The sequence below is a fragment of the Lates calcarifer genome, linkage group LG24 (genome assembly GCF_001640805.2).
Source record: "Lates calcarifer isolate ASB-BC8 linkage group LG24, TLL_Latcal_v3, whole genome shotgun sequence".
In the NCBI taxonomy this organism is placed as follows: Eukaryota; Metazoa; Chordata; class Actinopteri; family Centropomidae; genus Lates; species Lates calcarifer.
The window spans coordinates 14,449,604-14,462,814 of record NC_066856.1 but is presented as its reverse complement, the minus strand read 5'-3'; the positions used below and the strand labels follow the sequence as shown (position 1 = coordinate 14,462,814).

General features: G+C 40.2%; 1 protein-coding gene across 1 annotated transcript; it reads left to right on the top strand.

Annotated features, from left to right (window-relative positions):
• The first annotated feature begins 6,271 nt into the window (after positions 1-6,271).
• On the top strand, positions 6,272-11,842 carry LOC108895011 (delta-type opioid receptor). Its single transcript, XM_051066917.1, has 4 exons — positions 6,272-6,638; positions 6,944-7,208; positions 9,566-9,918; positions 10,272-11,842. Exons 2-4 carry the CDS (start codon positions 6,964-6,966, stop codon positions 10,799-10,801), a joined length of 1,128 nt encoding a protein of 375 aa, XP_050922874.1. The 5' UTR covers positions 6,272-6,638; positions 6,944-6,963; the 3' UTR covers positions 10,802-11,842.
• The last annotated feature ends 1,369 nt before the right edge of the window (positions 11,843-13,211 follow it).

Genomic DNA, 13,211 nt, shown 5'->3' with positions numbered 1-13,211 from the left:
TCAAAAACAGTGTTCCCCACTGGCTCCACACTTCAAGGTGGATCACATAAACACCAACAGTACGGGTGTGCACTATGGGGACTGTTCTGTTGCATTCACAATGCTATATAGAAATTGTTGATAAAGAAACAATATCAGTTAAATTATAATGTTTGTTCACATCACTGACATTGAGACAGTAAAATTCTTCCTCTGTCTTATGCTAACCAAATGTTATTGTAACTTTGTGATTGTGACTGCAAATCTATTTATTGTTCAGGGCTGTACCTGCCACTGAGAACACCAAGGTCACGTCAATAGTATTATTACTGAGGGCAGCAGCTAAGGATTATTTTCATTATTGTTAATTTTATGAATTGCTCAGTCCACAAAATATTAAAAAGTAGCGTCTTCAGATAGCTGTTTCCAACAGTCAAAACCTCAAAGCAGTTTTATTTACTGTCATATATGACAAAGACAAGCAGCTAATCCTCACATTTGATAAACTGAAACCAACAAACGTTTGACATTTTTGCTTGAAAAATTACGTGACAACAGTAAAGGACGTGAACGATGATTGGTTGGGGTCAAACCTGCAGTTTTACCAGTCTCCTGACCAAGACTTGGCAAGAATTTATGGTACTATGATTGTCTAATCTGACATTGTGACCATCTTGATGTGATCCCAACATAACCTTGGCCAAAATGCTTTTGTTGCATAAACCTAAACACATGTAGGACTCAGGCTGCACTCACTCTCTTCCCTAACCTCTTCACTATACATCCATGCAGTAAAAACAGTCGCACCTTCCTAGTTGAAAAAATGTTGCCTGTTAACATAAGGCAGGCAGCAATTACATTTTCCATCAAAATGTAATTGAGGGGGGGGACATTCTAGTAGCATATAATCATCATTTCAAGGAGACAGGCTTGTGTAAGCAAATAATATGAACGGAAAATAGAATAGTGAATGACAGCAAGTCCTTTAACTTAAACAACAAAATACATTGTAACTGCAATTTAGCACAACACATTTTAGCATTTTCTGATCAGATTTCTATAAGCAGAGCGCTGTTTATCAGCCTTATTAATACGTGACAGTGCTGTGGTTAAGGTTTGATCAGGTTTAGGCACAAACACAGCTTGTGTTATTTTAGATTGTTTTTTATATGCGAAAATTAATTGTTTATGTCTACTTCGTTTGCAGACTCACTTGCTCATATATTGGATTGGATTGGATGATAATGGATCAGATATTTGAGTCCATTTTGGCAAACAAACAAGTTTAGACTGGCTGATGCGCTTTGGGAAACAGTTCACATTGTTTAGCAAGTTGAGTCAAAGAGACGTTTTTGTTTCAATCTATTCAAAGTCTAAAACAACACAAGGCTGGCAGCAACGTTTTTCATTACATCAGTCCACTCAATGACAAATCAGTGTGGTTTATCCCATAAGGGTTCTCCTTGGTGAGTTTTATTTGCAGCCTCAAGTACTTTGTCTTTTCAGTAACACAAAAATGCATTACTGCTGTGTACTCCACATTGGGAGGAAGTCCACCAACTCATAAGAGCAGAACAACACGCTCAGTTTCCCACATATACTGTGTGTATCCAATAGGGAAAACCTCCAGCCTGAAATAGCTGCTCTCTCCTCTGAACCTACACATTTTCCATCTCTGCCTCTCTGTCTCATGTTACCAAGTGAAGCACTGTAGGTAGATGCTTACAGCACAAACAGAAAGACCTCTGTTACTGTTTCTAGTGAGAGCATGTAGAAAAACAAACAGCTACAGGTTAGAATCAGGGAGGAAAAATGATTTACATGTAATATGTGATGTCCATCTTTTTTGGTGAGTTTTTGATGAAACCAAGATAAAGTAGGTTTGTGGGCGTGAGAGCGCAGTAATGACACATCAGAGCAATAAACTTTTGACAGACTTTGAGGGACCTTTTGCAAACAACAGTAATTGCATTTTTTAGTCAGGTTGAATTTGAGTCTCTTTTTTGGAGAAGGGACTTCCGTACTTTAATTGGTCTTTTTAATCCTTTTAGACTTAGTGAAGGTCAAAATTTGAATTCATCACTCTTACATAATATCAAGGACTGAACTCTTAAATTAGATCAACGTTCCTCTCTGACACTCGCATCTCTACGCGGGCGAACTGAATCTGAATCCTAACATGCTATGGCGTCCATCTGTCCTTTCATGCCTACGAGTTCAGACGAAGCTGTGAAAGATACTCCACCGGCCTCCCACGCATCTTCACAAGAGCTGCAAATTATGAGCAAACTGTGAATATCATCGTCATGCGTTGTGGATCAGTAAACCGCAAGATCAACCAACCCTCCTGTTAGAAGTGGAAGTTTTGATTAAAATGGATAAGTTGGATTTGTGATGCTGACAGTAGTTCTAAGATGTTGAATTTACCTTTTTTTGGATCTGATGCTGACCAAAGCATCAAAACATTTGTGAAAGAAGGAGCAACAAATCCCACGTTTCTGTATTGGTGCTCAGAATAGCACAAAGCACAAGTCACATCTGACACTGTGTGTTGTTGAGCACAGCCACAGACTTTCAAAGTAATCTTCTTTTAAATCTTTTTAATCCCTCACTGTGGATATACGCTTGAAATTCTTAGAGACAGTGACACAGTTGTGCCTGTTCACATGTGTAGTAGCATGTCTTTAGGCTCAGCTGAGTCTGTGTGGATGAAGGAGGGGATGTTAATTTGAATATTAATGTGATGTTGCATTGAGTCCGAAATGGAATCAATACAACTTACGCTTGCTTTTCTATAGTTGAGGGGTTAGGAGTCAGGGCCACAGGGAGAGAACTGGAGGTGGTACAGAGTCAATGATTTACTCAAGGACGCTTCAGCAGGATGTCTGCCAGCGCTGCTTGACGCGGATTTGTCTGGATGGATGAAGGTCTACACATTACCACATTTGTGGACAGATGTGTACAGATGATTACAGCAGGGGTCTACAGTAGATTAAAGCTAAGATCTAGTTCAAGAGCAGCATTGTCCAAGATTTAAAAATGAAATTCATGTGTTGAGCTGTTATTGAAATGTCACCAATGTCGGTTCACCTCTTTGTTTCAGACCTCCCAGAGGATGTACCCTACAATCATCTGACTTTTCCTGTAGCGCCACCCTGAGCTTAATGTCTGTTGTTTTAAGTAAAATATCTCAGCAGATATTAAATGGCTCCCCACGCTCCTCACACTCCCCTTAGGATGAACTGTAATCACTTGAATTTTTTCTAAGGGATCTCCATTGTCGTCATCATCAAATTGACCAGATGGTACATGAGTGGAGGCACTTTGCACCCCCCACCCACCCACCCACACACACACATGCTCGATACAGACATGTCAGCATCACTCTGTGCATGCTTTCTTTGTGTCAGCATATTGATATAATTACTATTCAACACCATTCAATGTATTCAACATGTTACAACTACACAACAGATCACAACAGTACATCCTCTGTTCTGTATATCAGTGCAACACAAGCACAGGTGTTGTTTTTGGGTGGGATAAGATTCAGTCTATGTAGTTCATTATACAACCTGCGTGATGACAGGTGGGACCTTGTAGATGTAATTCTCAAATAATCTTCAGCACAGGCTTTACTGTTTGTACACAGCAGATGAACAAGTAATAATCACACACAGCTGATTTACCTCCAGACTGACAAGATTCTTGACTGGATTTCTCCACTTTCATTTGTGTATATATTTTTTTTACACAAGCCTATTTCTATTCAGGGCTGTAGCCTATCCCAGCATGCACTGGGTTGGAAGCAGATTTGCCACTCAGAGCGACACAGGGGATGTTACACAGGTGTCGATTTGGGTATGACAGCAATGTCAAGGTGTTGCTACCACCATCTCCAATCATATTGCCATTTTAACTCCATGTAGTGTTCCCAGGTTTGCCAAATGTTTTGTTGTGATAAAGAGTGAATAACTGGGATATAGGAGATACTCAACCGTGATCTGTTAACCCTCATCTTCAGACTGTATAAGGCTGTCAATCCAAACATTTATCTTCTCTGCAGTAATGCGTTATTACTGTATCTGTATCATCATTAGCTTTTTTTCAGCTCATTCGTTTGTTCGTGTCAGACAATATTTTATTCTGAAAATCCTGCAGCAGCAGCCTGAGCAGAACAGAGGCACTGACAGGTGTGTCTGACAGGTGAGCTGCAGGCTCTCAGGTGAGCTCTGGTGTCAAGATTTCACTATAGGGTCAGGAGCTGAATGAAAAATGATACTAGAAGAAATTTTTTTGACATGATTTAAGACAGCTTGGAGTGTTGCTGTGGCTCTGACTTGAAACTACTGAGCTGTGTTGCCCAAAACAACAAACTGAAAAAAGACAGAGCTGCAGAATCTCAGGAGAACATGTCTCTTTTTATACATTTCTTTTAATATTGTTGATGAAAATGTATCACATGTCAATTTTAAATATATATTTTTGTCTCATTTATATTTTTACATTTTATTTCAATTATAATACAAATCTGGCTTTAAGCAAGTTATATCAGCTAATACATATTGCATGTTTTCTCCCTTTCCCCCCCCCAAGAATTCACCCACAGTTTTGCCTCTGAGAATCAGGATAGTTCAGTCAGTCTGAATCTGCAGCTCTGTCACCTGAAGCTAAATCGATGAGAGAGTCAGTGAATTTGACATAAAGTCAGCCACTCGTTGGAAGACAAATGAAGAACAGACTTGTGGAGCCATGAGATGTAAGACGTGTAATTAACATTCATCTCATTCAAAAATCATTTCTCCAGTTTTAGCTTTAGGAAACTTTCAGACAGGCTGAGTTTTGCTTCCAGGCATTTAAAAATTAACATTCACTCACTGTAAACAAAGATAAATACATTCATTAGCTTCACAGTATTCTTAAGAGATAATTCACAAAATTAACAATTAGGAGGATAAGAAAACATATCTGTGGATTCTTTTCCTTTTCCTCAACTTGAGCTTCAAGTCAATGCCCCTGATTGCTCCCACAGGACTTCCTGACTATGTAGAAATGTAATTGAAGCAGATACCCAGAGCAGAAATGAGCTCATTTATTACTTAGTTTGAGTCAGCAGCCAAACTGTTTAAATTCTCTTTTTTTTGCTGCAGTAATGACTTTTGACTTTTCATTGGTTTTTCTCCTTATATTCACCATAATTCCTGACAAAAGCTCACAGATCCTCCACAGCCTTGAGGACTCAACAAATTAGACCATTTTACATCCTCAGACATTAGCTGCTCTGTAGTAGATTGGCTACTTCGCTGACTGATGAACATGACTGTAAATCACTGTTACATAGTATTCACACAAAGCGTTGCCCTAATCCAGTTGATGTAGACATCTGTAAGTTTCTTTTTTTTAGTCTGATTGTGAGTCAGTGCAGCCTTAACGTCTTTAATGCAACTGAAGAATATGATCTAATGTCAAAATCAATCAGTGCTTACACTTTCTACGCAAATAGATCCCTCTATAATCATTTACTGTAATCACAAAACCATAGAATTAACCTTCGACACAAACTGAGCTCACACATTTGATGAAGGTGACAAAATGCAGAAATGATCAAGCTTAATTTTGCACCAAATAAAGAAACATTTAATGCATTTTTTGTGATATATGGGTTATAGGTGGACACATATATACTCCTCTTGTTAGCCAAAAAAAGAGATACAGTTTGCTAGGTACTGACAATAGTGACCTTTTAATGGCCATTATTTAAATGCTAATTATTTATTTGTAGTTAGTTGTATTCATAAATTTAAAATGAGAAATGATGGCTCGTCCTTCTCACTAGTTGGATGGTTTGAATCTTGCCTGTGTTGGATCTTGGCCATATATCATTTCCCTTTCCTGTCCCTGTATCGTACCCTGTCCACTAAAGCAGAAATTCCCTGAAATGTGCTGTGTTCAGTGAAAGTGCTTATGACCCTATCACTGCAGCCACCCAGGGCTGAATATCACCAGATTAATCCCCCGTGTCTTTCCTCAGCCTCTGTCTCCCTCTCAGATTCAGTTTTAATAGACAGATAAAATGCACCAATTGAGTAAATTGACAAATTCACTTTAAATGTGCACCAGAAACTGTGTTTTTATGATCCTGGACAGCTGCTGTGAAATTGATATGAGCATATTTTTAGATTTGGGAGGAGGAGATAATTTCATGAAAATGTAATTCTTAACGTGGGTTCTCCCCCATGAAACATATCTAATACACAAATCAGGGACGTCTTTGTGAATGATGCTCAACAGTTTTTACTCCACTGTGACATAAGACTGTGGGAAGCCGTGTTCCTGCCTGCAGGTTATTGTCACCGCTCTGTCATCTCATATTTTGGGTGAAGCTCGGCTGTTTTGGCTGTGTGTGTGTGTCTGTGTGTGTCTATGTCTAGCCTGATTGTGCGCGCCACCTCTCCCATCAGCGCGTGTGCACGAGTGTCCGCAAAGCCGCTGCTGCTCCTCTCCAGGCGCGCAGTACCATCCACAAACTTTGATGAGCTGTAACCTTCACCAAGGCAACAAAACAAGCCGGGCTGAATAATAACAGGGAGGATACGGTTTTTAAAAAAGCATATACAGGCTGTCTGAGAGAGAGCGTCCACTAATTCGGATTGATAAAGGTCAGTATAACGTGCGCGCTTATGTTTACGGTGCGCATTTTTCCTGACGGCTGGCACTCCGTGTGTTTATTTCCGACTGTGTTTTGCATGATCTACAAGTGGCCCCAGAACCAAAGTGAAGTTTGTGCATGTCTCACATTTTTTTGTTGCTATAATCATGCATATTTCTTCATTTTTATCAGAAATCAGATGTTGCTTTACGCGCGTTTCTGTGGCTCACTCGCGCCAGTGCCACCTAACTTACCCACCTTCTCCATCTCTAAAAGCCAAATAATAATTTCCCCCCGTTTATCCACTTTTTCCAGCTTAACACACAGGTGTCAGAATGGAAGGCACTCCGGTTGAAATTTTCAAAGAAGACAATAAGTGCCTCTCTACGCTGTTGGAGGACTGTCCGGTCAATTCTTCAGCCTGGGCGTCCGGATACTCGGAGAGCCGCAACGTGAGCCACGATGATAACTGGGAGCAGGAGAGCATGTCTCCTATCATCCCCATCATCACTGCGGTCTACTCCGTGGTGTTTGTGGTCGGCTTGTTGGGCAACTGCCTCGTCATGTATGTCATCATCAGGTAATGTCATGTTTCAAGTGAATATAAGAAGTTTTTTTTTTTTACATGTTCTTTATGTTGTACGCTTCTGAGAAATACAGTGTAAGTTAAATTATTTTGGCACATGCAGAAAAGTAACTCTGCAGTATATATTTGTAGATGATAAAAACAAGAGGTCCGGGCATTTCTCCACAGCCTTTGTAAATGTTATTCCCTGTGGGAAAGGCAGATGACCTCTAGGCCATCTGGTCTCTGTCAGAGTTCTCCTCCGTGCCTGCATTTTGTTCTTAGATGCACTCTGGAGACGGATATCCACTTATGCAGTCAGTTTAATTGAAGAAATTAGTGTGTTGTGTGCATATAAATGGCTGAGACAGCGTCTAAAGTAGTTGAGTCTTTCAGCTTGTAAGTCACAAGAGATGAAACTGGAGTTGCATTTTGACCAAGAAGGGGTTAAATTTAATGCTGTCACGTCTCATCCCACATTAAATGTGCAAAGCATGGCAATATAGAATTGATTTCTGCCTCCTTCACTGGTTAAGAAGTGCCCAAACCTTCACAGTGGACCATTTTATGTACCCAGTAACCCTCCAGACCTCCAAAATATAATAACAATATCCAATAAATCAGCCCCATAGTCCTGGACGTGATATTAATTATAGTTGAACCAGTAGTGCTTTATCAAGCTGATAGGCTGCTTGCACCTCATTGGGCATTATTTATGGTGTGTGAGAGCAACAAATCTCCTCTGATGTAATGTGAAATGCAGCAGTGCCATCCAGAATGCTTCGGTCCATAGACAACAATTACCTCAAATCAGATTGATTGCGTCGCCCGTCGCTAGAAGCCAATTTTATCACCTCAGTTCTCAGAAAGACCGTACGTTTTAGTGTTTATTTGCTCCGCTGAGGGCGATTTAACTGTAGGTAGAAGATGTTTATGTTGATTCAGTGTAAATAAATATCTCAAATTACCCCAAAAACACGCAAAGTCAACATAGGCCACTTAATAAACGTTGAACCATAGGACAGTGCGCCTTATTGTGTCCGTAAAAAGGTATGTTTTATACAGTTAAAACTAATCTAATCAATATTATTGCATTACCATGGATCATTGCTGTGTAATGTTAAAGATGCTGCTTGTAGTGATGATACCACGGAGAGTTATCACTCAACTCTGCAGTTCCTCTCAGCTCTACAGAGCATTTTAGCTTCTTTCTGCTCATTGTTTTGGTTTGATGACCTAAAGCTTTATGATGAACCAACCAGTCTCACAGCTCTCACCAGGGTTGTTTCTATAATGCAGCAGGCAGCTGTACACTCACTGCACACTATCTGCCCATCACTGAACGCCAAATTAGCAACTACCTGGTGAAAATAGTGTAACATTTTGCAGCTAAAAAGCCAAATGTTTTTCTCTAGTAGATGGTGGAGACCAAAACAGAGCATGAATACTGGACTTACATTTGCCTGTTGGCCAGAAACAAGACTCTAAAGGAATAATAACTTTGTTGCTTGATCTGTAAAGACATAACTGTGACCAAAATCACTGAAAAGACGTTTAAAGGAGAATGTTGACATTTAGTTTTTTTCCTGGGAGTTAAATGGGAAGCTTGACTCTCATTTTGGCCCATTAGATATGAAGCCACTGCTAGCAGGCGGTTAGCTTAAGCTTGTTGATTGTGTTACCTTTGGACAGAGCCAGACTAGCATTTTCCACCCATTAGGCTTGTATTTACGCTAACCTAAGCTAAGGCACTGTTAGCCTCACATCAGCATGACAGTTTGAGAAATCCAATTTCTGTGATCTGATGCACTTGAGATGACATCAGACATAAAGCGAGCACAGGCTGTCTGGTGCTGGTGGATAAAGAAACGAGTAATGGTAACAACTAAGTTTTTCACTATCTCTGTTTATTTTACTTCCATATGTGAAAAGCATGTGCACAAAAAATGCATCACTTCCTGTGACTCATGACATTTTGTGTAGTGTTTATCAGAATAGGCAGTTCTGAGGGACCTTATTTTACATAATCTCAATGCTTCATTATATTCTGTAGGCGTCACCACTGGTAAAAATTAAAACTTTAAATTAAATGCTATCATAATGTAATGAAGGGAAAACAAGTTGATTACACATGATCTGCAATCAGCAGCATACTATAAATAATAATGAAGAGTGAGGCAGGAAAATTACATTACTGATTCAAGGAAGCAGTGTGGACAAATGACAATGTTTAATTCATAATGAGTAGAAAGTAGGAAGGTCCTCTACAGAGTCAGCCAAGCAGCGTACTGCTGCCACGGATGGATGGTTAGCTCTGGTCATCTCTCTCCTCGCTTTTTTTTTTTCAACCTTGTGTTCTGCATATTTAACAGGTACACGAAGATGAAGACAGCCACCAACATTTACATTTTCAACCTAGCGCTCGCCGATGCCCTCGTCACCACTACGATGCCCTTCCAGAGCACGGACTACCTGCTGAACACCTGGCCCTTTGGCGAGGTGGTCTGCAAGGTCTTCATCTCCATCGACTACTACAACATGTTCACCAGCATCTTCACCCTCACCATGATGAGCGTGGATCGCTACGTGGCCGTGTGTCACCCGGTGAAAGCACTGGACTTCCGCACTCCAATCAAAGCCAAGATGATCAATGTGTGCATCTGGATCCTATCCTCAGCTGCGGGGATACCTGCTTTTATTCTGGGTGGCACCCAGACAAACAGCGGTGAGGAAGCACTTCCGCTGTAAAGGTTTCTGTCACTTCTGCAGGCGCTGCAGAGCCACTTCAAGCACGTACTGATAGTATTTTTAAAGCAGAAACATATTCCATCAAATCCATCCATCAGTTTTCCATTAACCACACATCATGCACCGCCTGGATATAGATAATGTAAGAAAAATGCAGAGATTAGAGCAGAATGTTCCCATTGGAGTGCAGATTAGCTGCTCTGTAACAGCTTGCTAAATTGATAACAGAAAGTCATAAAGTGGAATTTTATTTATGATAAAGCGCAAGTGCACTTCATCACTGAGTCTGCTTTTATATTCCTCCTTCCCTCCCTCTTTCTCCTCCTGCAGATATAACTGAGTGTGCCTTACAGTTCCCAGAGCCGTACGTGTACTATGACACACTGATGAAGATATGTGTGTTTGTCTTCGCCTTCGTCGTGCCTGTGCTCATCATCACCGTGTGCTACTCCCTGATGGTCCTGAGGCTGAAGAGCGTCCGGATGCTGTCCGGCTCACGGGAGAAAGACCGCAACCTGCGCCGCATCACCAGACTCGTAGTGGTCGTGGTGGCCGTGTTCGTGGTCTGCTGGACACCCATCCACATCTTCATCCTGGTTAAGGCGCTCGTGAGCGTGCCTGAGACCACAGCCATCATGGCTGCCTACTTCTTCTGTGTGGCTCTGGGCTACACCAACAGCAGCCTCAACCCCGTGCTCTACGCCTTTCTGGATGAGAACTTCAAACGGTGCTTCAAAGACTTCTGCCTCTCAGCCAAACTGAAGGGAGAGAAAGTGTCGGGGAGCAAAAAGACCCCCAGCACCGTGAGGGAGGCCGCCGTTCCCCTGGAGAACCCAGACGGGACTAGTAAGCCCACATGACTAGCAGTGGAACTGTCTTCAATTTCCCATATTGGAAAAGAAGACTCACATGACCTGGGCTTAACCCACATCACATCAACAATGTAGACTGCAATTTTGATTCGAAGGTTAACCAGTGACAACATTAATATGATTTCATTTCAGAGTTCAATGAAGGTTACCCTTCATTAATTATATTCTGTTGTTTCCATTAATCCACACAGAATCAAAAACACCAACCTTCTCTGCATGGCAACAACTTCATCCTCCTCCTCTCTGCTGTTGCTTTTGCCTCTTTGATGAATTTATTTGCGATAATGATTGTGCATTTATTATTTAAACTTGCAGGTGGCTGTAAACTGGACGACGGGTTTGTTTAAGCAGGAAGAAGAAGACCAGATGTGATTAACACTCTTCTTTAACAGTATCTGTTTTAAAATAATTCCCAAATATTCCTGAGAAGGAGTTAATGCTGCTTATTAACTATATGGATCACAGAGCTGCAACGGTAAACTGATCAACAATATCTATCTTTTAAGCAACAATGCCAAGCATCTGGTGGCTTCAGCTTCTTAAATGTGAGGATTTGATACTTCTCAAAGTCAAATGTAATAGTTAACTGAATATCTTTGGGTTTTGGACTGTTGGTCAGACAAAGCAAGACATTTGAAGATGCAGGAGCAGCATTTTTCTCTATATTTTGATTTTATACAGGCAAAACAATAATTCTAGGAAATAATCAGCAGATTTCTCATTATTGAGTCATGATTAATATGCTTTTTGAATCTTTCTTTTCTTTCTTTCTTTTAACTGCATTTTCTTCATTGCCTCCATTTTTTCTATTGCCAAACGTGCCTCTAACAGTCCAGGATAAAACATGTCTGTAGCAGCAGAAAATGATTTCATACTGAATGGGGGTCAAACAGTTAAGATGTCAGTGGCAGCTGTGTGAATCACTGACAGCAGGTGTGTGCCAAAACACTCTCACCTCTGGTTGACTGACTCATGTTAGACTTTGAAATCAACGAGAGGTTAGTAAAAAAAAAAAAAAAAAAAAAAAAATCAAAGTGAGTTTATCAATGAGAAAAGTTAAAGGGTAAATCCTGGACTTGAATGTGCATTTAAAATTTGACAGAGGGCTCTCTATCAGCTTTGACTCTGGAATTGTGTCCAGATCAATAAGTTGTTCCATTTATTGTATATAATTCAATCACCTGTGCTGTGTCTGACTTTTACCATGATACACATAGTCCTACTGCAATGTTATTGTAGAGAAATATTCTATCAGTGCGATCTGAAAACATGAGTATCTGTTTTAACAGGTTGTTTAATACAGTATATTCTGTCAAATGTACAGTATGACAGTATGTGTATGATATCTTATTTTATATAGGCTACAAAAAAGAAAATCTTTGCACAGACATCATTGAAATATACTGTATTTGTAGCATGTCATATGCGCGATGGACTGTGCTGTCATTTTGAATGTACTGCAAATAGACTCTGTATTAAGTAATGGTATAAACTCATCTATATCATTAGAGAAGAACTTCAGCTAGTATTTACTATATTTCACTCTTGTGTTGCTAAACCAGAGCTCTGTGGGTTTGGGATAAACCTTTTTTTAAACTGTTAACACATCTCTAGCCACAACATACAGAATGTACTGGCAGTAAAATAGATATAGCACAGAGGTTCCCTTACTTGACAAAAAAATAAAAGGCATTATTCTAAGAAACTTCACTGTGATAAAGACATCATTATTATTTTTATCATTATCAGTCTATGTGCTTATCAGTTAAACCTATTGCTGTATATTGGCTTTGTCTGCTGTCAGGCGAGCAGATGTATTGATCAAAACATCCTGTCTGTAAAGTGCTTGATATTAAAGCCAGTTTAACAAATCTACAATGACAAGCTCATCTTGTTGTCAGTTTGAATTTGTGAACTCTCTCTCTGTGTGCAGCAGTTTTACTCACAAATACCTCTCTGCTGTTACTCTGCATCATTACCTTTGGATATCTCATTTTAAAAGACAACTCTGCACCTCGCTGTGGCTTATTTGAAACACAGTTTGATAGGAGAGTGGATCATTTTTGGCACAGAGATGAGTTTTGGTGGGAGGTCTTGTACAGGTTGAGATGTATTGTTTCACTGTGTGCCAGCAGCTCCCTCCAGAGGACAGACAATGACATTACTATAATACATGTGGTCTGGTTAAAAATAAATAAATCCCACAGTGACTGACAGGTTCATGAACATATCTTGGCATTTGCAGAGGCTTCACTTACAGCCCTCTATATTAGTACTTACATGATTGACAGAGAGTATATATAACAAGAAACACTAGTGGGGCATGGCCTCACAAATGTGCTGCTTCTCTCCACCTCATATTATCCTGAATTGTGTCCCAAGAGCAAAAATGAGCTGC